At 38.6% G+C, this 26,727-nt stretch overlaps 1 protein-coding gene across 2 annotated transcripts; it reads left to right on the top strand.

Annotated features, from left to right (window-relative positions):
* The first annotated feature begins 1,419 nt into the window (after positions 1–1,419).
* LOC148846321 (ABC transporter E family member 2) lies at positions 1,420–21,592 on the top strand. Of its 2 annotated transcripts, none has more exons than XM_088953812.1 (13): positions 1,420–2,663; positions 3,593–3,678; positions 3,772–3,869; positions 3,953–4,070; positions 4,158–4,247; positions 7,235–7,539; positions 7,633–7,828; positions 7,907–8,092; positions 8,254–8,523; positions 17,411–17,656; positions 20,007–20,141; positions 21,001–21,113; positions 21,193–21,592. In XM_088953812.1, exons 1-11 carry the CDS (start codon positions 2,561–2,563, stop codon positions 20,124–20,126), a joined length of 1,818 nt encoding a protein of 605 aa, XP_088809938.1. In that variant the 5' UTR covers positions 1,420–2,560; the 3' UTR covers positions 20,127–20,141; positions 21,001–21,113; positions 21,193–21,592. The 2 variants fall into 2 exon arrangements, with proteins under 2 accessions (XP_088809938.1, XP_088809939.1); XM_088953813.1 differs by having other exon boundaries at positions 20,007–20,153.
* Positions 21,593–26,727: the final 5,135 nt, after the last annotated feature.

The following is a 26,727-nucleotide window of genomic DNA, read 5'->3' as shown; positions in this document are numbered from 1 at the left end:
TTGGGGGATAGTGCTATCAACTGATAAGGCTTGTCAATTCCACCCGAACCAGGCGGGGAGGAGATAAGGCTTGCTGTTACATGGTGTGATCCCGCGAGGTTCGGGATCTATTTGAGGGATTTCTGGGATCACCATGTAGTGGTCTATCGGTGTCCCTGAACTGATGCCTTTAAGACCTGAACTGGGTTGAATGCTGAAGTGCCTTGGGATCGAGGTGATCCTGTTGCGATCTGGTACCAAGGTGATCTCGTCCCAAGGTGAACTTGTCCTGAGGTCACTTTATCCCGGGGTGGTTGGATATTCGAGCTCGATCTGTTGTGGACTGGTCATGTCAAGCTGAGTTGTCATCTCTTGGTCAATTCGTGTCCACGTGTCCCCTTTTTACTAGGTCGGGCCAAATCACCTTTCATCAAATTCGACCAAGCCTTTTCACAAAGACTAGGCTGAACCCATGTGGACTTATATGAGGTTGTTGTGGGGTCCCACGCCATACAAATCAGGTCTATATTGGTCATGCAACACCCTTGGGTTATGTTCCTTATAGTTGATGGACCTATGGTCAATAATTAATATGATTAATTAAGCTGGCACATGACAAGTTATGGGGCGAATCTGGGTATGGAGTACCTAATCTTATAAGAAGATAAGGTATATTTCTAATTAGAGTCCATATCTTATTTAGATCTGGATTATCTCGTAATTAGTTTAGGAGATAGCTCCATAAGAGATTATAAAAGAGGAGGGGAAGGACCAGTTCAAGACAGATTCATATTTTTGCAGTTTTTTGTTCTCTCTGCACATTTTTTTTTCCAATTTGACCTCAGCTATCTGGGATTGATATAATCAATTTTTCCTCTGATTTTTGCAAGAAAAATTTAGGAGATATCAAGTTCATCATCTTTAGTTCGATTCAAATAGTTGGATCTCAGTTTTATTGAAAACTGTGTTGATGAATCAATTTCACCTATACACTGCGCCATATTCAGTGGAGGCTGGTTTTAGGACTGATTTAGGCATCAATTTCCACGTTGGGATCTGCATTTGTGGTATCCGTATTAGAAAAATACAAATTATAGAGAATTTGATTCCCAGAAGGATTAGAAAATTTTGAAATTTTGCCCAGCCATATTGAATGGTTCGACCATTCATATGATGAATCATAACCCTTCCAACAGGATGAAATGAAAAGAAATGCCCACAAACGACTCAGAATTTTACACCAAGTGCTCTCCCGGATTCCCCCATCACTGCACTATCTCATCTTCTCTTCTTTGAATCTTTTCTAGTATCATTTTTTTACTTCGTTAGTTCATTTCATTTAATAGTCCCCTTCCATCTCTAAACCTATGGTTGTTGGCAACAAAAACTGCTCTATGCCAAGAAGAATGGTAGAAAATGACTTAGATGTTCCTGACAATCATTTCTTCCGGTGTGTTTTATCATCGTTCTTCTCAATGTCTTTGCACCAAACTAAGAAGAGCGACCGTAATAGTCTTGGGAAATTCCACCATTTTGAGTAGAAATCAAACTTTCGAGCTTGGATTTTTTAGTAGTAATGGTGGATTAGACTGGTATATCCGGTATGTGGTACGCCTCGATACACATTAGAACCTACATTTGGGTTGCAAACAGGGAGGCATCGGTCAAAAACTTGGTTTTGGTAACAATGACATCGATTGAGGATGGCCGGCTGAAGATGACGGACTCTGATGCCCATGATGTATGGCAGACGGAAAATGCAGAAGGGGCCATGGAGGAGATGCTTTTAAAACATTGGAAACTTAGTTCTCCTATTCCACGAAGAGACGAACGTTTGGCAAAGTTTCTATTTTTCAGCTGATACATGAACATCACGGGCTTGTGGTGATAACATCTTGGAGGAGCACATCTGACCCGTCACCGATGGATTTTGCGTCCACGAATGCTGGTGTACAATGAAATTGCCTATGCGATGTTTTTAGGTTAGGGCTCGACGGAGGAGAGGAAGAAATGGGAGGGAATTCGAATGAAATTCCTTGAAATAGGGTTTTAGGTATTTTTTGTCGTTCTGTGTCCCGTTCAATTAGTTTACAAGCTACATACAATTGCTGATGGTAGAATGCCCGCTAAAGTTATTGTGGATTCACGCTTCTCATAAACCCATGGGTTCATAGAACACGATCTCTATCTATCCAAATATGATCCAATGATTTAATTTCTTTCAAATTTAACAAACTATCAAGTGGAAAAAAAACATAACAATCTATAATCCATAAATATTCGGATAGGGTGCCAAATTCGATCCGATTTTTTAGTTGGATCAAATTATCCAAAAATCCAGCGGGGATATCCGAATACGTCAAAAATCGGATTCAAATGATCCGATCCATTTGTACCCTACTCGCCATTCACCGTTCACCAACATAGGAAGATTTGTCCTTTAGCTATCAAGTGCGTACCCTCACTAGTTGCGCGTAGTACTAGCATCTTCTGTCTGTAAATTGCTCCTTTCTTTTGCTTGATTCTTCCTTTTTCGCAAATCGCAATACAGAGGTTAGGGTTACATCCTCTTCCAGGAGCAATGGCGGATCGATTGACTCGAATTGCCATCGTCAGCTCTGATCGTTGCAAGCCCAAGAAATGTCGTCAGGAGTGTAAGAAGAGCTGCCCTGTTGTTAAAACAGGTATACGAGATTCGCTAAATTGTTCCTTTTTTACTTCTGTTGTAAACATTATTTTTTATTTATTTATTTAGTTTTTGGATTTTCTGTTCATATCCTATTTTAGATAATGAAGATAACTGGAGTTCTGCAAGTGAATTGTGGGTTTATTAGAACTTGATTATCACCCAACAATTGAAAGATTATCTATTTTATATGTCTAGGAACAGGAGCTATGTCCACAATGCTTTTTGTCTCTTCCATTGGATCGTTGTACAAAACTTGAACTCTTTTGTTCGATTCATGTAAAAGAGATTTTTAAAATTTTTTCTTATCGATATCGAAGATTGGTTTTTGCTTGTTCTCTTAGAAAACGTGGTTGCGGGTTTTTTTTATGATTGTTGAAGAAGGCTCATGGGTTTGAGAAGTAAATTTTAGATATTGGAAGTTTACCTTTTTTTTTCTTGAGTAAAGTTTTGCTCTTCAAGAGGTCTGCACATTTAAGGAATATATTTTTCTTGTTACAACTTTCTTCTTGAAAAGCAGCAAGTATTTGTTATGTTTTTGGGTGACAAATCATTGGGTTTTGAGTGTTACATGCACTCAAACATGTAGAATTCTAGCTAACTAAACTGCAAGCTTCGTTGTTTGAGTAGTTAACTAAAAATAATCCAAGAGCTGAAAGTTGGGTTGCTAGTGTTTCATAAAGAATAGAGTTAATTTGTAGGAAATTACAAAGTGGACAGAATCCAATTCCAATATTATTCACCAACTTGGCGAAGATTTTGAATTGGAAATTTTGGAGTCATCCCATGGGATTTTCAACATTCTTGGAGTCATTCCTGATCTGGCATCTTTGATATTTTATTTGAAAAGAAGAGATAGTGATAGCTAAATCATGGGCTTTTTGTTTTTACAGTATTCTTTTACCAATTTCATTGTTGTCTCTGCAGGTAAATTGTGTATTGAAGTTACACCTGCATCTAAGATTGCCTTTATCTCTGAAGAGTTATGTATTGGATGTGGTATTTGTGTCAAGGTTTGTGAAATAGAACTTAACTTTTCTGCCTTGGATACCTGAATAATAGGTGAACATACATTATGGTAAAACTAATTATATCTTCCTGTGCAGAAATGCCCGTTTGAAGCCATTCAGATCATCAACTTGCCAAAAGATCTGGATAAAGATACAACCCATCGATATGGCCCAAATACCTTCAAGTTGCACAGGTTGATATACAACCTAATTTTTGAAATATGAAAGATTGGCTTTTATTGCCTCTAACACAAGATGCTGAAACTTGCAATTACAGGCTTCCAGTTCCAAGACCTGGACAGGTTCTTGGCTTAGTTGGAACAAATGGCATTGGGAAGTCAACTGCCCTCAAAGTTTTGGCTGGGAAGTTGAAACCTAATTTGGGTCGTTTCAATGTAATTTAATCTCTTTGAACCATTTTCTTGTAATTGTTCCTTCAAAGCCTACATGATTCACTATTGCTGTTGGCATATCTATTGCAGAATCCTCCTGATTGGCAAGAAATACTGACATACTTCCGAGGATCTGAGCTGCAGAACTATTTCACCCGTATCTTGGAGGACAATCTGAAGGTGCCCATATTCTCAATTCAGATTTGATTTTTTTTGGTAGTAAATATTTTTTGAGATAGGGTAAGGTAATTTTATTAGAAACCAGAACAAGAGATTACAAAGGAGCCCCAAAAGAGGAGCCACAAACAGGATCCGTAATCCCAGATTAAATTACAAATCTAACAGGCTTCTTGTTCTCAGCTGGACCCCCAAGCACCGAAGTCTGGAGACCTTTTGTATCTGCAGACCAAAAAACTAGCTTGCCAAAAGTACAAGAAACTAAACAGTCTGCATTCTTAGTACTATTTTGGAATATCCTTCTACTTCTTTCCGCCCAAATAGTATTATTCACTGCTGCAGGAACAGACTTCCACACACTCTTTGCTAGCTTGGGCCAAGCCATGGAGCTCCCAGCACCATAACAGGTCCACCACAGAATTCGACATGACCTAAGATAAGCCCAAGGAGGAAAATAAATGCCCCCAAATTGCAGAAGAAACAGGACAATGGATGGACAAGTGGTTGTTGTCCTCTTCTGCTTGGCCACACAGTACACAGAGGAGGTTTTGAATCTGTACACCTCTCCTAACCAGGTTCCTTTTAGTTAGGCACCTGCCCAACACTGCAGCCCAAACCAAAGCATTTACTTTGGAGGGGGTATCGGATTCCAGATTTTAGCAGCAGGTACATCAACTCGAGAGGAGGAGCATCAGAAAAAGAGGAGCAGGAGAAGAGTCCCAAGGGGTTAGGGAGGCAAGAAAGGAGCCAAGAAATACCAGAGAATGAAGAAGAACAAAAGAGGAAACATGCTTGTCTTTGAAAGTGCATATGTAGTAGTAGTACAAGTCTGGGTGGAAATCCTTGAGTGGAGAGTCTTCCCACTATAAGTCTTCCCAAAGCTAACCTCAGTGCCAATGTGAACATCATCCCTTATGAAATTTAGAAACTAAGGAAGTAATCCTATTAGAACTTTGCATGAACTCAAAGTTGCACTCTTGTAGAAAGCTCTACATTCCAGCCATTTGCATGCTTCCCATGAATGCTTAATACCACCTAATACCATAATCTATCCTCCAAAGGAAGTCTCCAAAGTCACTTCCCAAACAATGCTTGATTTCTAACTCTCAACTTCTCTGTATCCAAACCACCCCACTTTTTCTCTTCACAATTATGGCCCAATACACTAAATGTCCTTTTTATCATCACTTGGATCCTACAAAAGTCCATTATTTTCTCTAATTTATTGGCTACATGAACTAGGATTCTGAAACTGAGAGGTAGTATATGTGTAATTTGGCTAGGGTTGAATTGATCAATTTAATTCTACCTCCTAGGGAAATGTAGTTCCACTTCTAGGTGGCTAGTTTTTTTTTTTTTTTATTTTGTTTACAACCGATAATAGAAGCATACCTACCTAGTTCTAGGTCCCCCATGTTGACTGCCATGATGTAGCTCTTACTCAAATTTATTCTAAGATTGGATATCTTCTCAAAACATTTGATTAAGAGTTGCAAGTTCCTTGCCTCTACTTCCTCTGTGTTATCATTGAATAGAATGATGTCATCAGCAAATTGTAAATGAGTGATTATAGTCTTTCTTCTATCCACCTTCCATCCCTTGATAAGTCCCATGTTATATTCTGTATGATTAATTTGTTGAAAACATCTGATATAAGGGCAAGTAGGAATGGGGATAATGGATAACCCTTCCTAAGTCCCCTTTTGAACCCAAGGAAACCTTTTACACCCGTTGACCAACACTGAATAGTGAGTGGATTTAACACAACCTTTTATCCATTTCCTCTCACTCACTAAAACCACATTTCTCTAGCATTTTTCCCTTTTGGCTAGACCTTTTCATTTCTTCAATACATTCATTAGCAGTCAGAATTTGATTTGTTATTTGCCTGTTTTGCACAGGTTCCTTGATTTTGGGTTATTAAGGAAGGAACATTGATTTGAAAAAACTCAATAAAAGAAGAAAAAGAAATCCTATCATAGACTCATCAGCTGTTTATCAATTTGCCATGACTTGATTAATTGATGTTTGGGTGATATTATCTTGATGCCAATGTATTTGATTGGATGAAAGCTTACAGCTGCAAGAAGAAAAGAAACTCAGACCATATCAAAGCCCAAGCCCATTACACAAGACCAAACCCATATAATTTTACCGATATTGAAACCCATGTCTTTTGCCCATACCCATTATCCATATCCACATCCATGTTTCCTTCCCATAGCCATACCCAAAATCTAAGTCCATGGCCAGCCAACCCATTAATTGGAGCATACATTGGGAACTAATGCAAGTTCAATGAACCTTGGTGGAGTTTCTTGGAATAAAAGGCAGAATATAGAAGGTCAACAGTCATCTTGAAGTCTTAGTCACTAAGAAATGTATGGGGAGTTAAAGTTGCAGATTTTTTAGAAGTAATTAAGATTTAATGCTAGTTTCCTTACCTAACAAGGAAGCTTGCCTATGTAAAGGAATGCACTAATCTGTTTCAGTAGTGAATGAATTGATTATTTTCTTTGAGCAATTTGTGCTTTGGTGGTCTGACTTCATTTTCTTAGAGGTTGTGACTCCTCTAACTGATTGGTGCAACTCCAATGTGGGATTAGAATTCTGTGGGATACTGGACTCTTATTCAAGGTTGTGACTCAGCTCACTATTCTCTTTGATATTCTTTTTTCATTGATTTAGAGTTGATACCTAAATAACTCTGATTATTTAAAGTATCATCTTCGTGACCTTCATGACCAACTGTGTAATATGATGAAAGAAATATGGCATATTTTTTTTTTTAATTTCTTTTGCATTGTTTTTTCCTTTTGCTCCCTAAACTCTTTTTATATAAAAATTTTATGCTTTACATAATTCTGATTACTTTCTCATTCCCCTCATTGAGAGAAAAAAAATTGTACACATCCCCTCCTGTCCTGATAATTTTTTAGTTAATCTTTTTCTTAATTAGCCTGCTAATTAGTAAACTGATTGTTCAATAGGCAATCATTAAACCCCAGTATGTTGATCACATTCCAAAAGCAGTCCAAGGCAATGTTGGACAAGTTCTTGACCAAAAAGATGAGAGAGAAATGAAGGCAGAACTTTGTCTGGACCTTGAGTTGAATCAGGTTATAGATCGAAATGTGGGGGACTTATCAGGTGGAGAGCTTCAGAGATTTGCTATCGCTGTTGTAGCCATACAAAATGCAGAGATATATATGTTTGACGAGCCTTCCAGTTATCTTGATGTGAAGCAAAGGCTTAAAGCTGCCCAAGTTATCCGATCTTTGCTCAGGCCTAACAGGTCTATGCTCAAGTGCCTGCACGTTTTCCTTAAGTTACTTTTGTTTTGGACATAAACTAATACTGTAATTTTGTATTTTTTTTCCTCCTTCAGCTATGTCATTGTTGTGGAGCATGATCTTAGTGTCCTAGATTACTTATCAGACTTTATTTGTTGCTTATATGGGAAGCCGGGAGCCTATGGAGTTGTGACCCTTCCTTTCTCTGTTAGGGAAGGAATTAATATATTCTTGGCTGGGTTTGTCCCTACAGAGAATCTAAGATTCCGGGATGAGTCTCTTACCTTTAAGGTAAAATTTCTGTTTCATGTTGAACACATTTTCCTTGATTTACACAACAGTTTGTATATGATTTCTTGCTTTTTTCAGGTTGCAGAAACTCCACAGGAAAATGCAGAGGAGGTTCAGACATATGCACGATATAGATATCCCACCATGAGTAAATGTCAGGGTAATTTTAAGCTTCGTGTGATTGAGGGTGAATTTACTGATTCCCAGATTATCGTAATGCTGGGTGAGAATGGGACAGGGAAGACAACATTCATCCGAATGCTGGTATACTTTCTTAGCATTCTCTCAGTTGCTCTGAATTTCATACTGGATTTGCAATTTGAAGTATTCCATTGAATTTTCAGCTTCTGCTATCTGCTTTTAAACTGACTGCTCGTCCAGTATCATGTTTGATCCAATTCATCTATATTCTGTTGTAACTGCAGGCTGGTCTACTAAAGCCCGATGAAGTTGAGGGTTCTGATGTGGAAATTCCTGAATTCAATGTTTCTTACAAGCCCCAGAAAATAAGTCCAAAATTTCAATCTACAGTCAGACATTTGTTACATCAAAAAATCCGTGATTCGTATATGCATCCCCAATTTGTGTCAGATGTGATGAAGCCTCTTCTAATTGAGCAACTGATGGATCAGGAGGTTGTGAATCTCTCTGGTGGGGAGTTGCAAAGAGTTGCATTATGCCTATGTCTTGGAAAGGTACAATTTGCTTTATTTTTATTTTTTTGTGATACCCCTGCTTCTGAGTTTTTATGATTTAGCATCCATTATAAAAGGTATGATTATTCTTCTGCAAATATTTCAATATCGAATAGTTCTAGAAATTAAGAATTAATCAGGTTTATTGCAAGAAAAATAGGTTTATTTTCTGATTGGGGAAGACCAAGATGTTAATTTCTAATCTTCCTTTTACTGTGTTCTTAATTTGTGTATTGTAAGGGTTGAAGATAAAAGAATATTTTATGTTCTTGATTAATTGAGTAGATGTTCAAGACTGCTATCAGCCTTGAACCCTAATAGACTTCAGGTTCGAAAATAGGAGAAAATGTATAGAGGAGAGAGGAGAAAGAGTAGAGAGAGTGCAGTAGAACACAAGAATTGAAAGGAAGGACAGAATCTGAATATTCTGCTGCCGCCACTTCTATTTAGTATTTATAGGTTATGCTAGTTACATGAAAAGGACAAATCTGCCATTGGTATTTACATAACAAATAAAACAATATAAAACTGAAATATAAATAACAACTGGAATAACAGATTGATCATCAGCTAACCCTAGGATGACTAGAGCACATTCTACCCTACGGACACAGTGGGACCATAGCTATGGGGCCTACATCAGTGTTCTCTACACTCACCCTCAAGTTGGGAATAAATGTTTATCATTCACAACTTGGATAGATCCGCCACTAGGTTCTTTCTTGATACGGCTTTAGTGAGGATATCTGCTAGTTGCATATTGGATGTGATGTAAGGGAGACATACTTTGTGAGATGAGACCCTCTCTCGTACAAAATGTCGGTCAACTTCAATGTGTTTGGTTCTGTCATGTTGCACTGGATTATGTGCTATATTAATAGCTAATTGATTATTACAATACAACATCAGGGGCTTCTTATACTCAATACCCAACTCCTCAAGTAGAGATCTCAGCCATAGGATTTCAACCACTCCGTTAGCCACTGACCTGTATTCTGCTTCAGCACTAGATCGGGAGACAACACTTTGTTTCTTACTTCTCCAAGATACAAGATTACCTCCCACAAGGGCACAATATCCTGAGGTAGATCTTCTGTCATCAACACTCCCAGCCCAATCGGCATCCGTATAGACCTCCACCTTCATGTGGTTATTGTTCTTGAACAGTATACCCCTACCCGGGCATCTCTTCAAATATGCTAATATTCTTTCTGCCGCAAGAAGATGTGTGGTTCTAGGAGAATGCATGTACTTGTTGACAACACTAACAGTATAACTAATATCTGGCCGAGTGAGGCAGAGATATAGGAGCTTTCCTACCAATCGCTGGAACATAACCTTGTCTTCAAGAGGCTCCCCACTCTCTGCACTAATCCTGTGGTTCTGTTCAATGGGTGTACCCGCAGGCTTGTCACCTAACTTTCCAATTTTTGCTAGTAGATCTAGGACATATTTCCTCTGAGAGATAAATATCCCCTGTTTGGATCTAGCAACCTCAATACCCAAAAAATACCGAAGTGCACCAAGATCTTTTACCTCAAATTCTTGATGAAGGAGCTCTTTAAGGGACTCAATCTCATGGCTATTATTTCCTGTCATCACAATATCATCAACATATACTGCAAGTAGTGTCAAGGAGGACTCTACCCTCTTGATGAATAGGGTATGATCTGATTGGGTATGTACGTAACCGAACTTCCCAAAGGCTAGTCTGAATCTATTGAACCAAGCCCTAGGTGACTGCTTCAAACTATACAAAGCCTTGTTGAGCCGGCAGACCTTCTTACCTGTTTCTGCATCATAGAATCCAGGAGGCAACCGCATGTAAACCTCTTCCTGTAGGTTTCCATTCAAAAAAGCATTTTTCACGTCCATTTGGTATAAATGCCAAGTGTGACTTGCTGCAATGGATAATAGGACTCAAATGGTACTCATCTTGGCTACCAGGGCAAAGGTCTCCAAGTAATCTATACCATAAGTCTGGGTGAACCCATTTGCAACTAACCGAGCTTTATACCTCTCAATGGATCCATCTGCATTGTGCTTCACGGTAAATACCTATCTGCAGCCAACTGGTTTTTTTCCTTTGGGCAGATCAACTAGCTCTCGGGTGTTATTTTTCAACAGGGCATCCATCTCAACTTGCATTGCATCTTTCCATTCCGGGACAGATAGGGCTTCTTGCACTGTTCTTGGAATAGGGACATTGGCAACAGAAGTAAGGTAGGACCTGTAGGTAGGAGATAGGCGATCATAGGATAAAAACTAGGAAATACAATGGGCTGTAGATGTGGTACAATGTCGTTTCCCTTTACGGACGGCAATCGGAAGGTCAATGTCATTTGCAGGAGGTGAAATGGCAACAATAGAGGAAGTCTCTGTGGGCCCTGGGACTGTAATATCTGGACTTGGAGCTGCAGATGAGATTGGAGCTGGCTTGGATTGCTGATGACTGGGATCAACCTGCCTGCATCGCCTGTGATAGACCCTCAACTCCTGATCCCTTTGACTACCCTCACCATTGTAGCTCTCATCGCCCAATGGAATAGGTAAAGGAACAACCCCACCCTCACTGTGCTCCCCCTGAGGAGAAACTCGAGGATAATAGGGTGTCTCTTCAAAGAAAGTGACATCCATGGAGACAAACTTCCTCCCTGAGACAGGATCATAGTAGCAATAACCCTTATGAGTTTGTGCATAACCAAGGAAAATGCATTTGGAGGCCTTGGGTTCGAATTTGGAGTGATGGAGTCCGAGAAGCTGAAGAAAGCTGGTACAACCGAATGTTTTAAGGGGAACAGAAAACAACTCCTCATTTGGGTATAGAAAGGAAAAAGGAGATCTCATAGTAAGAACCCGGGTAGGAACCCGATTAATAAGATATACCGCCGTGAGGATAGCATCATTCCATAAGCGAATAGGGACATTGGAGATAAAGATAAGACTTCTAGCCACCTCCAAGATGTGCCTATTCTTCCTTTCTGCAACCCCATTCTGCTGAGGTGTATGAGGGCAAGAGCTCTGATGGATAACCCCATGATTAAGAAGGTAAGATGCCAATGGTTTAGCAAAGTATTCCTTTGCATTATCGGATCAAAGAACTTTGATCTTGGCATCAAATTGGGTTAGGATCATTTGTTGAAAGTTTTGGGTCAGGGCAGGAACCTCATCTTGTGAACGCATGAGATAAACCCAAGAAAAACGGGTATGGTCATCAACAAATAACAAGAAATATCTGTACCCACTCATGGAAGGGATGTGATAGGGCCCCCAAACATCAGTATGCACAATATCAAAAGAATTATTACTCCTTTTATTACTCAAAAAATAAGATTTTCTACAATGTTTAGCAAACTCACAACTTTCACATTGCAACTGACCCAATCGGTTATGCCAAAGCATAACCAGACTCACACTCTGAGAAACAAATGACATCTTCTCTACTGACTCTTCTTGACGAGACCTCTCCCCGAGCAGATAGATCCCATTCGTCACACGGCCAGTCCCAATCACTTTCTTCGTCTCCAAGTCCTGAAAAACACATCGGTCAGGGAAGAAGGTTACTGAGCAGTTCATATGCTTGGTAATACTACTGACTGAAAGAAGATTAGTATCAAGCTTAGGAACGTGCAAAACAGATGACAGGGAGATAGTATCTGATAGCTTGATGTCACCCTTCCCAGAAATAGGAATCAGGGAGCCATCAGCAATAGATACTTTATCCCTACTAGAAGACAAATGGTAAGTGGTAAACAGTGAAGGCAAGCTAGTCATGTGGTTGGATGCACCTGAATCTATTACCCAACAAGTTCAGTAGTACCTGGAGCTGAGGCATGGTCGGTTGAAGCTCGAGTACCTGAATGTGCGAAGGTAGATGTGGCAGGAGCTGATGGTGATTGAGCTGAGTTTCTAACTTCCTTTTCTAACTGTATTAGGGCAGCTAGAACTGCAGCTAAGGTCTCTAAAGGTGTTCCTCTTGTGCCAGATGAGGATGCTGAATCAGTGTTCACGGCCACATGAGCATTGCCCTTCTTGCTTCTCAACTTTGTCGGAACCAAGTGAGGATGCAGTTTCCAACATGTTTCTTTTGCATGTTTGGGTTTCTTACAATGTTCACATACCACATCCCTTTTGTCTTCTTTCCTCCTATCCTTCTCTGAATCACCCCCTGATTTGGGTTTGACAGCTACAAAGGCTGGTGTGAGAGGCTGAGGTTGCATCATAACTTTCCTTCTGGTCTCTTCACTATGTACTAAGGAGTATGCCTGAGAGAGAGTCACACTGTCTCTAGTCAAAATTTGTTGCCGCACAATATCATATTCTGAATTTAGGCCCGCCAGAAACTCAAACACCCGGTTTGTCTCGACCTGCTTTGTATATATCTGTGCATCTTTGGGACTCTCTCACTCAAGAGTCTCTAAGTGATCAGTTCATACGTCCTGGCAACATTAAGGGATTGGGAATAAGTTTCTTTCATAACATCCCATATCTCCTTAGCTGTCTTTGCCCACAAGTAATTTCGGCTAATATGAGGCTGCATAGAATTACACAGCCATGTCATAACCAAGTAGTTTTCTTGGATCCACTTGGTATTCGTAGGGTCTCCCTTGGGGGGTTCATTCACATCTCCCAAGAGGTACCCTAATTTACCTCTTCCCCCAATGGCCATCATGGCTGATTAGGCCCATTCCAAATAATTTGATCCATCAAACTTTACGGTTGTAATCTGAACACTTGTCTCAGAAACACTACCATAACTGTAGTTCCCAAAATTGCCTTTTGCCTGATTTTTAAACTCCATTTCGGTCAAGTCTCAAAAATTAGGGTTACTACAGTTGAAGACCAGCACTTGGACTACCAATCACAATCAAAACAGTGTAGGACCAATCTGTATTCACAATGTATGCGCACAAAACAGGTATAAATCTGATCTGAAACCAACTAGCAAATACAACAACAGCAGTCTGTACAGTTCTTACCCCTTAAGAGAGTTCGAAAACCCCAAAAGGATCTAAAAATCAGCTTAGAAGCAGGTCTGATATGCTTAGCAGAATTAGGGTTCTAATCAGTCCTTAAAGAAAACATTTCAGTTGCACATTCCAATCAGTACCGTACAGATAGACTTGCAGTAGGGTTAATATGAAACCCTAAAAGTTGATCAATGCTGAAAGAAAAACTTGAGGAGAGCTCCGGGTAAATCGCGAGGTTCAGCCTAACATTAGGGCTTGCCGCAAGATCACTTTCAAACCCTAGAGTAGGAGAAAAGAACCCTAAGGCAGTTCAGCCCAACAGTAGGGTTTGCTGTAAAACCCTAGAGAGTAGAAGGGAGAAAACCCTAGAATGGTTCGGCCGCCCTTTCCAGATAGGTCCAACCTATCCTCTCTGATAGTACTTCTCTTAGAAAATAAATAACTTACTAGAAAAAAGCTGTTCGCTGCCTCCCAAGGTTACCCGAACCCTAGCCTTCTCTGATTCTTCCTGATCACCAACACTCTGCAACCGTGACAAGTCTTCAACAGCTGCTAAACCCTCTGGCGATCTCCAAGAATCAGTCCACGAACTCCAGTTTCTCAGCTTCCAGCCCTAGGAGATTCTCATATGGTCGGCTGGACTAGAATTCCATGAGAAACCCTAACCTTGCTCTGATACCAAGCAGATGTTCAAGACTGCTATCAGCCTTGAACCCTAATAGATTTCAGGTTCGAAAATAGGAGAAAAGGTATAGAGAGAGGAGAAAGAGTAGAGAGAGAGCAGTAGAACACAAGAATTGAAAGGAAGGACAGAATCTGAATATTCTGCCGCCGCCACTTCTATTTAGTATTTATAGGTTATGCTAGTTACATGAAAAGGACAAATCTGCCCTTGGTATTTACATAACAAATAAAACAATATAAAACTGAAATATAAATAACAACTGGAATAACAGATTGGCCATCAGCTAACCCTAGGATGACTAGAGCACATTCTACCCTACGGACACAGTGGGACCATAGTGGGGTTTTGGTCCAGGTAATTGGGCAACATAACGTATATTGAGGCAGATGAAGATGATCTCAGGTGGAGGCCAGTTGATTCTCCTTGGCTTTTTATATGGGGAAAGTCTGTGGCTGAGGCCCCAAAAATGGTAAAACTGGTTATCAGGAGAGGTTCACATTCTGCAGTTGGTTGTTGAGTGGGAAGTAGGGGTTGAGGGGTGAAGTGCTACAGCCAGGGTCTGCTTGAGTTGTCTCTCAAGACTCAGAGAGTGGAAACAGACATGAGACCTTACACTACGAGTTTCACAGGTGTTGGATGGAAGGAGAGACAAAAAATATAGGGAGAAACTCTTTTTCTTCTCACTCTTCTCTCGGTTGTTGTCAACATTGAAATTGTGGGAGGGATCAGCCTCTCTATTTTTTAGTGTTTGAAAAACTATCTGTGTCAAAGAAGACAACAGACTTTTTGAGAGGATAGTCAGGCATGGTGATGCAGGAGCTTAAGAGTCACAATTGGATTTTTTTTTGAATTTTATGTATTTCTGTATTTTTGGATAGCAGGATTTGGTCATTTTAACATGTTTCTGTGTGGTCCAGCCTATTAGTTTGATTTGTCGGGTTATAATTGGTTTATGTTTGAGGTTTCAGAGTTATTTAAGTCTTCTTTGAATTGAAATAGGATGGTGGCAATAATAAGTTTTTATTTTGAATTTTGCTAGGATTCTTCTAAGTTTTTTTTTTGAGACAGAAAGTAACTGGAATTCATTAAGAAAAAAGAGGTACACGAGGGTCAATGAAGTTTATTTGAGTTCCTACAGTCTATAAATGTGTGGACATTTTGCACAAGGGTCAATGAAGTTTATTTGAGTTCCTACAGCTTCTGATGCCTATTGTGTGTAATTCCCATGCCCTAGAGTGATTATAGGAACTCTAGGAGTGATTTCATTTCTCTCTCTCTCTCCTTTCACTCTCAAGGTTTTGATCTTAGTCACCCACAGCAATCAAAGGAAACGGCAATTCATTCATCAGTCCTACATTAATTGGTATCAGAGCTTTAATTTGATTGAGCTTCTAAGGTGTCTACTCTATTGCATAATGCAATCAACAGTTCTTTAGCTTGTTCACTCAATTCCCCTTTCATATTCCGTCTTTGATAGTGAGTCATCTAAGAGTTTGGTCTCTGATACCAACTGATGTAGGACTGATTAATAAATGGCTTTTGTCTTTGATTGTTGTGGGTGGCTAAGCTCAAAGCCTTGAGATGAGGGAGGGAGGGCGATAGTAACCTTTTTATAGTTTATGCTACCCACTCACCATCGGTAGCATAAACTATAAGCATTCAAATAAACTTCATTGATCCTTGTGTAAAATGTCCCTGCATATTTATAGACTATAAACTTTTAAGATTGCCCACTATCATTTCAATTCAAACAAGACTTAATAAACTCTCAAGCTGCCTAATAACTGAATGTTTTTGTTGTTCTTGATCTCTCATCAGCATTTTGGATGGTAACCTTTCTCTTTTTAAAGAAAGTTTATTTTTTCATTTATTTGAAAAAAAGAAGAAAAACGAACTTTAACTAAACAAATCAAACTAACTGTCTGGGCCCCATAGAGAATGTTAAAATGACCAAAGTACCCCTACTATCCAAAAATGCAGATGCATGAAATTCAAAAATTCCAATTTTGAATCTTTACCTCCTGCATCACCCGTTTTTCCCCATTTCTGCAGCACTGGTAGCTTTGAGAAGCTAGGATGGTATGCCAAGTCAGGTAGAAGGATCCTTGTTAATGAACTTGGATGGGGAAGATGCAAGAAGCCAAGAACACAGAATGGCAAGTATGAAATGTTTTAGCACAGAAAAGTTTCCTATGCTTGACTCGAATTGGATTCATTAAGCATCTTTATTTGGTTGTCAGTCTGAATTGTTGACTATTAGGTTGTACCATAGGTGGATTACTATGCAAAGTTAGTACTGTAGTTTCATACAAGTCATCCGGTCAATAGCTTCATTTAAGTGGTCATAATAATATTTAATGGTTGAAAAATCAACATATAGAGCAGAAAATGCAATGGCCATGATCCCTAAAAGAATAATTTCTTGTCCAGATATTTTGGGGTGAAATATGAAATGGCCATCCATAACCCTTGAGGGTTGAGTTGTGAAAGAATATGCGACTTCTTTCTCACACAGTTGTCTACATTCATATTCTCAGTCTCATCAGGTGGTTCCCCCTGTTTGCTAATATTTTGGGGCTTTTGATTGGTTTGGTTGCTAATATATATATATATTTTCGCGAGGAGGGGGGAGTGGTATGGATAATGAATCCTCTTTTACCAAGTAAATTCATTATGCAACAACATAGTTTGCTCTTTTTTACCTGTAGAGGTTTAATTGGTTTGAGCAAACATTGAATTATATCCATTGTCAGACTGAAAATATAAATGCTGTGCTTCATAATTGATATAGTGGTCTTTCATTATGTATTATTAGGCTGGAACTTTGACCGTGCTTTCTTAATCGCACATCTCTATTGGTGCATGCCTAGATGCAGGTCAAATGTATGTTTAGTCTGAGATTTGGTGCTAACATTTATAAATTTACTTGCTTTACAATATTTGGTTATATCATGTAAAACTATCTCTGCAAGTAAACTTTTTAGAAACATTTTTGCTTGGGTAAGCCTAAGTTTGATGTTAACAGTTCCTCCTAGCCAAGGTTTTTCTATGTTTTCTCTGCAACTGAATGAAGAAAAAATAATGGCTTGAAAATTCAAACTGGTATTTTATTTTTTAAGACAAGAGGGAGTTGTTTAAAGAATGTATTTTCCATACTTCATTTTGATTGTCATTTGATCATTTCAAGTGCTTTTCAGATGACATGTTTTGTGGTCCTTGACTCTTTTTGCAGCCAGCAGATATTTACTTGATAGATGAACCAAGTGCTTATCTTGATTCGGAGCAGCGTATTGTTGCTTCAAAAGTTATAAAGAGGTTTATCCTACATGCTAAGAAGACTGCTTTTGTGGTGGAGCATGACTTCATAATGGCAACTTATCTGGCAGACAGAGTTATTGTGTATGAAGGAAAACCATCTATTGATTGTACTGCCAATGCTCCGCAGTCCTTGTTGACTGGGATGAACCTTTTCTTATCTGTAAGAACCAATTCTTGATTGCTAGTTATTCTTTTTTCCTCTGACAACTACAATTCAGATTTATACAATTTTATTTGCTCAGGGATTAGGATGATACTCAAAACTTGCCGAGCATTGTAGTTCTTTATACCCTAATAACCCTTTAGATCATGAACTTACAAAACCTCCTTTTTATTGAAGAAGGAAACTTTGTAATAATGATATAGGTTCAAGAGTTTACAGGTATAGAGCTATAGCTCATGTATAGTAAAAACTATACAATATACATGAGGGAAGATACCACAAAAATGGAAACAATATAACCATTGATTGAAGAAAAAAAGAAAGGGGAAAAATGGTAAAATCTTGGGCTAGCAAGTATTAGAATGTGGGGTTGAGTCTGAAAGCAGTCACTTCTTGCCAAAAAATGTCAAAAGCTAGTTCTGTATCTTGTCCACCATTCTCTAGACCCCAGATAGCTCGGTGCCTAATACCAACATTGGGTAATGGCCTTTTTAGTGAAGGTAAAAGAAAACTCAACTAACAGAAAAGAGAGTGGTAAACGAAGAGGAAATAGAGAAAATACCAAAATTTAACGTGGAAAGAGAGGGAAAAATATCCACTATTAGAACAAGAGATACATGGCTGACCTCTCTAGACTCAACAAAATATCCACTCTCACTCAACCCTAATTCCACAACCAACGGCTTAAATAAACAAAAGATCAAATTATATCAGAGTTTCACACAGGCCCCTTTTCCTCCCATAAATACATACAAGTCCCCAAAATTTATCAACATTATAAATATACCCCTGTAACCTCCAACATGCACTACAATCAAATTATTTGTACAAAATGGGTATCATGTGAGAAATAAGATGTTGGGCCTTGGCACAATGTTTGGGTTTCTCTATTGTGACTTGGTTTCCTGGGTTCAAATGTTGGAAACAGCCTCTCTGTGCATCTGCAGCAGTAAGGCTGTGTACATCTGCCCCTCCCTAGGCCCTGCATTGGCGGAAGCCTAGTGCACTGGACTGCCCTTTGGAGAAATAAGTGTTCTGTCTACATTCCTGAAGCTACTTGGAACAGATGATCAAGAGTGTACTGTTGCCACCTCTTTTCTAAGTCCTGTAGATCTATTCTTGAAGATTAATACATTTTTACTTGCTTCCAAACTGTCTTTAGGGTTGGTAGGGGAATGCTCAATATCGCCTTGTTGCTTTTGTTTGATCTTTTGCTTTGCCACTTTGTTACTACCTCAAGTATAGGACTTTGGAAGCATCAACGGATATTAAAAAGCTGAAAGAAGCGTGTCCAGAAACTCCAGATAGTGGAGCTAAATGATGGGCAATGGAGGATTAAATGATGCAATTGCTAGATGATATCTCTTAATACCTCTCTTTAGTACTGATCAATTTATCCCTTGTAATGCATTTCCTGGGAACTGCTGCTTACTCCTAGAGAAAACCTCCCATATTCATTGGAAACTTAGGCTGCATTTGGTGAGAGTTCAAAAAGTGAATGCACTGATGTGAACACAAATTTGTTCAAATAGAAGGATGCAGACCTGGGTTGACTTTGCAGTCATAAATTTATGGTGTCTTGTTTTGGTTCATTGGTTGTTATCGGTGCAAACACGAAACTCAAGTCTGGAACCAACCTATTTTACATTGACCAACTTTGAGTTCAAAAGCAGTTGAAACAAATTCACTTATTTTCAGTATAAAAACATCTTGCCAAACACTTGCATAACTGGAGTTCAAATTTGCTTATTCTGCATTTGCACTCATGCCAAATACAGCCTTGAGTTTTTATGTGGAATCCTGCCAAATTATTATTCTTTGCTCCTTTCTATAGCTGTAGGACCAGCATTCGGATTTCAGAACATGAGCATAATACTTTCTTAATGCAATGATGGAGGCAGAGATTTTCCTTCTCTTTTTGGTTTTTATCTTTGTAAATGTAGCAAGCAAAATTTGGAGAGGACATTCCCTACTGTTCCTCTCTGGCCCCACCTCTATTCATCTACTGGAAGGTCAAAGGTGTGCTATGTATAAGATTGTCTACTGAAAGGTGTACTATGTATAAGTTTTCCTATTTTCTTTTTGTAAATCCAGAGCAACCTTGGCCAATTTGTTCTAGAAGTTCTTAGCCTTTTGCACTTCACCTTGATCTGTCTCTCTGTGAATGTGATCTCCTATAATTGGAATATCCTTGCCTTATATTTTATCTCAAATAGGATTTGCCAGTTTAAACTTCTATGGTTCATGATCATTCCATCGCATTTTTGTCAACAATTTTTCGATATATCATATGTTTAGAAGTCGTTTTGTTTTCTCTAATATGCACTTCTTGCCCTACTTTTTGCAGCATCTGGATATTACATTTAGGCGGGACCCAACTAATTATCGGCCACGAATAAACAAATTGGACTCAACGAAGGACAGAGAGCAAAAGGCTGCTGGGTCCTACTACTACCTGGATGATTGACAGTTTGGGATGGAGGTTATCCTCACTGTTCGTTGTTTTGCTTTCTTTTTTTTTGCACCTAGATCATAGTTATCAAGGCATTGCCTAGGCGCCCGCCTAGGCGACTAGGTGCCTTGCCCAAATGCCTTGACTTTTAGCAACTAGGTGCCCTTCTAGGAAACTAGGTGCCCACCTAGGCGACAAAAATAACAAGGTGGATACCTTTTATAATATCACTTATATTGTTGTGTCTTATTAATGTATGTGTTAATACATTTTATTATATGCTATATATATATCAATTATACTTTGTTTTAATGTTTTTACTATTGAAATTTAAAAGATCAAAGGGTTTTGAGAAGAGAAAAAGAAAGAAAGAAAGAAAAGAAAGAGGAAAGAAAGAATAGAACAATAAAGTACTTTTTTTCTATTCTCTCTCTCTAATTAAATAAAACAGAAACTCCATCCTTGTTTTTTTTTTTCTATTTTACTTTCCATCTTGAATATTTATCATATAAAGTTAATAACCTTCTTTAGATGCTAATTAATATGAATTTGCTCTATTAAATACTTATTATAGTAGTATTATTTTTGAAAATAATGAAATTAATATATGTAAAAGATTATCTTTTAGATGTGATGATTTGCCACATTTTTAGAGGAAATTTAATGTTCTTAATAAAGAGAATTGCTATTTTTTCAATTAACATACATGTTGAATGGTATATAAAACTAGGAAACTAGCCAAAAGTTGGTTCTTTATATTATAAATTTTTTATCGCCTAGGCAACTAGGTGACTAGGTGCCCTAGTGTCGCCCAGAATCGTCTAGACACCTTGAAAACTATGACCTAGATAAATGCTTGATTTTTCTGTCTGCCCTCTCCTTTTTGCAGCTATTTATCTTATGTAAGATTAAACAAGCATGAAGCCATGATGATGTTACACCATTTACTGAGCCTGGGTGGGTTATCTTCTAAGACCCAACGCTGGACCTTGGTTTTCAGAGGTGGTTCTGTTTCCCTAATTACTATGCATATTTTTTTCCACCTAGACAGTGGCCTAAATTTTTCTGTTCATCTTTGTAGGTATTTTCAGGTTATGTAAGATTAAGAGGGCGTACAGTTCAGCTAGTTATGGAGCTTGGTTTATTTTTCTTCTGAGATTCAGACAAAGCCCAAACCTTTTGGTATATGGGAAACCATCTATATATATTCTATTTTCAATGGATTTTTCTTTTCTAGTTTAGCTGGTTCCGTTTGCAAGTTGTTAGGTTGGTGAATTTAGGGGTTACGTTATCGACTCTGCTCTTCTTTCTTACTTTTTCACCGAGTGGAAGGCTCTGCCGAAAGAGAAGCTTGAGTGGAAGGTATTTTTTTTCAGAAAGTATATGAGAACAACAATGTTGGAAACAAAGCTTGTGCTTTTGTAGCAAATTTTGGATAGTTTCTATATTGCCCCAATCTAAGAAAGTGAAGTGTTCAAGAATGGTTTGATCTTCCACTTGCTTTCCCATGAAAATTTCCTCAAGGCTAAAACTTTCCCAACTGAATTACTTTTGAGATTTCTGATGGGTCAGCCACGCTCTAGCATCATGTGGATGCTCTCATATATTTATTTTTACCTTGCCTATGGTTGAGTCGATTTTTCTGGGTGAAGCTATTTACAGATGAATGAAGTAGCTTTGCTCCATTGTATGTACAAGCGTTTCATGGCATGCTGATTTTGCTTGAAATGCAAGGACCTTTGGTACAGATGCACAGGTTCGGGCAAGCATACAGTGACAAAAATAAAGGCGATAAATGTTTAAAGTGTGTCCTATCATGGAAGAAAACTTGGAGCATTGGAATAGCCTGCCAAAAGCTTTAGATGCCATGACAAGGTCATGGACAGATGAATCTGGAGCAAGATTGGGCAATTTTAAGAGATTGCTAGGGTATGATAAAATAATTATGACACCCATGGATATATGGTAAGGAAGCTTAGCTATAAACAGGGTATAAACAAATTGGCTATAAACAGGGTATAAACAAATATGAAATATGAGAATTGAGACGTACTTTTAACAGCTTGTATAAAGCAAGTATCATATATCAGCATCATAAAGTGTCAGAAGGCAATTTTAAGATACCTATCGGGGTATTCTTTTTTTTAGGGTGTGCTTTTTTTTTTTAGGATTTTGAGAGAAAGTTGGTTAATGAGATTTTGATTCCCATTGACCAAGAAACTTGTGCTTTTTTTTTTCAGATTTATAGGGGGATCAGGGAAATTATTATCTTGGGTATTACCAATTTCCCAAGTGGGAAAAAAAGAACATGGTTTAATGCACTTACTCGGGTAAGTCTTTCCTAGGAAACACTTACCTGGGCCAATAACTTACCAAAAAGCAAACGGGGCCTTAAGGGTAAATTGCTAAAACCTCTTTTGAAGTTTAGTAATTGCAATTACCTCCCTCGAATTTTTTGATATAGTTATAAATAGATCCCCTCTTGTGGAATCTTCTAAAAAAGGCAAAAAATGTCTAAAATACCTAAACAATTACCACTGAGGTTGATTGTTTTGGGGGGACAAAAACAATACAAACTTTATGAACAACAAAAACAAAGAGAATTTAAAGTTGTAGCTTTGAGTGATTGATATGAATGACAAATATGGAAATTAAATCAATTTTATAAAAGAGATCGGGTGGGTTTGGGGTAGTGATTCATATGAAGAGAATATTTGGAAAATAAACATTTTTGTCAAAAGTAATTGTATAGTATTTTGGACATTTTCATGCCTCTTTTTAGAAGATTCTATTAGAGGGGGTCTATTTGCAATTATGTCAAAAGGTTCATGGGAGGTTTCAACGATAATCAAAAACTTCAATGGAGATTTTAGCAATTTACCCTTTTCTTAAAAATGGTACTGGAATATCCTTGGGAAATTTATATAGGATTAATTTGCTTTTCAGTAAGTTACTTATCTTGGTGTTTTCTAGGTATTACTTTCCTAGTTAAATGTTTTTAGGCATTCTCTTATTATTTTTATGGATATATTCTATTCTTATAAAGGGTAATTGTCTGATGGTGTTTTGGCATTTTTCTTTGGGAGAAGGGTATTTTATTTATTTGGATAAGTGATACAAGGTCCTGTTCGCTTTTTGGTAAGTTACTTGGGTAAATTCACTTATCTAGGTAAGTTTTTTCTGGGAAACATTTACTCGAGTAAGTGCATTTACCCATGTTCTTTTATTTCCGAAGTAAATAAGGCAATGGCCATTTTAGCCACAAAAATCCATTATTATAAGGGGCATTTTTATAAGTGATACAAGGTCTTATTCGCTTTTTGGTAAGTTACTTACTTGAGTAAATGCACTTACCTAGGTAAGTTTTTCTTGGGAAACATTTACCCGGGTAAGTGCATTTACCCATGTTCTTTTATTTCCTAAGTAAATAAGGTAATGACCATTTTAGCCACAAAAGTCCATTATTAAATGGGGCATTTTTGTCCCATTCAGGCAACTTCCCCCCCATATTGGAAAGTTATTTACCCACCTAGGAGATGGGCATCACTTACTTAGGTAAGTGGTACCTAGGAAAATAAAGTTTCCCTGGTCCCCACATAAATCTGAAAAAGGAACATGGGTTTCTTGGTCAATGGGAACCAAAATCCCATTGACCAACTTTTCCCCCTCTCCAAATCCGAAAAAAGAACATCCCCAAAGGGAAAGTATATTTACCTTGGGACCCACATGATAAGCCAAACGAAAGTAGGAAAGTTTGTCAACTTTTCCATTAACTAATTCCCCCCTCCCCAACTTATTGAAAAATGAACAAAGCCATGGTGGAATGATAAGGATATGCTTGTATATATTGGGAAAATCCATATAAATCTCATAAAACTTAAGGCTACGTTTAGTTAAATTACAAATTTCATTTGCACATGGGAGTAAAAAAGGGCTGAGTGTAAACTCAGCTTTTGCTTCATTTGGTTGTTTGTGATTAGTAAAATAGGAAGAAAAATAAAGTGACCACTTTAAATGAAAGAGAATAAAGCTAAGAAAAGGTTATTTGTTTAGGAATATGGTAAGATGCAAGATGATGTGATTCCCATGTCATCTTATATCAATATAAATGCATTAAGTTGGAATGTGTATGAAAGAAGGTTTGAGAAGGCAAGAAATGGAATCTAACAATAAATTTTGTTTTTTTTTTCCTTCTAAATTACTAGAATGTCACTCTCTTACACCAACTCTCTTTCTCTCTCTCTCTCTTGCTTTTTTCTTCTTTCAAATTACAAGAATGTCACTCTCTCTCCTACCAACTCTCATTCTCTTTTTCTTATAAATTACAAGAATGCCACCTTCTCTCCTACCAACTCTCTCTCTCTCTCTCACTCTCTTCTTACAAATTAAAAGAATGCCACACTCTCTCTCTTTCCTTATAAATTACAAGAATGCCAGTCTCTCTCTTGTCATCTCTTTCTCTCTCCTTATAAATTACAAGAATGCCATTCTCTCACTAAGGGAGACCGCAGCTTGGCATGTCGGTTGCTAGGGGACTTGCAATCAAAGTTAGTTGAGCTTGAGCTGATACAAGCTCGAACTTCTGAGCTCGACCTCAAGTCTAATTCGAATCGAGCTTGAGCTAGACAACACCTTGACCACTGAGGGAGACCTCGGGTCAGCACCTTGACAATTGAGAGAGACATTAGTTTGGCACCTCATCAACTAAGGGAGACCTCAACTCGACACCTCGACTGCTAGAGAAACCTCAACTTGACACTTTAGCAGCTGAGGGAGACCTCGGTTGACACCTCAGCTGCTAGGGAGACATGCAATCAAAGATCTCACGAGCCTAATTGAGTGCATAGATAGGGTGTTACCTCGGCTCGACACCTCGATCATTGAGGGAGATCTCAGCTCAGCACCTCGACAACTGAGGGAGACATCGGCTCGGCACCTTGTCAACTAAGAGAGACCTCATCTCGACACCTCGTTTGTTAGGGAAACCTCAGCTCGGCACTTCAGCAGCTGAGGGAGAACTTTGTTTGGCACTTCGACAATTGAGGGAGACTTCAGATCGACACCTTGGCTGCTAGAGAGACTTGCAATCAAAGGTAACCGAAATCGAACTTTCGATCTTTTGACTCGAGTCGAGCTCGAGCTCAAGTATCTGATTCGAATTGAGCTCGAGCCTGATAGTTTATGAGTGAACCCCTACGACGTAGGGTACCCTCTTATAGTCTATTTATTAATTCGAAAAGGGGATACATGGATGCATTCAGCGTTTAGAGAATGGTATCTTCACGTGCGGATTATAAAATGAGCGTGTGAGGAGAATCCGTTCCCTTCCAATGTGTGAAGAGATCCAACTTCTCAGAGATAGTTCGCATCCTCTACATTAGGATGAAGAAAAATTTTTGCACCCTCTTTCTCTCTCTCTCTCTCTCTCTTTCTCTCATCTTTGTCTCTCCCGCTGTCCCTCTCCCTCCTCCCCCTTTCATTCTCTTGTTTATTGGTCTTGTAGAGGGTTAGTGTTTCTATTTGTTCTATTCTCTTTGCAGTTTGTGTTCGGTTTAGCAGAGCTTTGGGGGCTTACTCTTCGGTCTTCGGTTCTCTTGCCATGGGTTTTGCTTCAATTTTGCTTGATTGCACTAATGGTGGCTGGTTCTTTCCATCCCTTGTGCAAGTTCAAAGGGCTGCTTACAGACAACACAATGAAACTTAGTGACAGCATGGTTGTTGACAATTCCAATGGTTGGTATGGATTCGACGGCAGCCTTTGACACCAAGGGATGTTCACAATGCCCTACCTTGTTGATTTCAATCTGAGACAGCTGTTTGAGAAGACAGTCAAAGCCTGAACCCATCAAGAAATCCGACATGCTTACGGGTAGTAGATGGAGTCCTGAACTAGAGCCATCATTGCAGTAAAGGTCAAAGTTTCCCCTCTTTCCACCACCGCCTTTAGTGCCGCCATGCAGGCCTCGGAGGATAATAATGGGGCTAAAAGGTAAACGATCCCTAATGTTAGTTCGGTTGTGGTGGAACCCTAGATTCGTACTCTGAATGCCAGCACCTACCGGTTGCATGTGCAGATCAAGGGGACTCAACGATTTTCCCTAATAAATCCCTCATCGCAATCAGGGCAAACAATAGTTTCTCGATCCGAAACCCTAAAAAATCGATTGCATCTGTAGTACCAATACGAAGATCCAGCTGAAGCCATTATATAAGCAAACCTAGAAAAACCTTTTTATGTAGATTAGGGAAGCACAAGAAAGAAATCTTATGACACATAGCCCTATTTCTTTTACAACCAGTTCAGTAAGTGAAGAAAAGAAAAACAGAGGGTTGTGTTCCACACAACCACTTCCTTGAAACACTGGACTTCGTCACTGGATTCTCACATAGAGATTTGAGAAATCAAGCTATAAAAACCCTTAAGTTACCTCACTAATTTTCACAAGAGAAAAGAAAAATCCAAGATTTTCACATCGATGAACAAATTCAGGATAATAATGAAGAAAGAAACCATAAAATTCCTTGTGTATTTATGGGATTATGGGTTCAGTTCAAAGGGATAGCAAGAATTTTATCTTATAGCAAATATTAATGTGATTTTGTGTAATTTTATTTC

Source organism: Nelumbo lutea, chromosome 7 (assembly GCF_056320005.1).
Source record: "Nelumbo lutea isolate HS-2025 chromosome 7, American lotus-T2T, whole genome shotgun sequence".
Lineage (NCBI taxonomy): Eukaryota > Viridiplantae > Streptophyta > Magnoliopsida > Proteales > Nelumbonaceae > Nelumbo > Nelumbo lutea.
The sequence above is the reverse complement of the archived record's forward strand: the minus strand, read 5'-3'. Positions and strand labels throughout refer to the sequence as shown.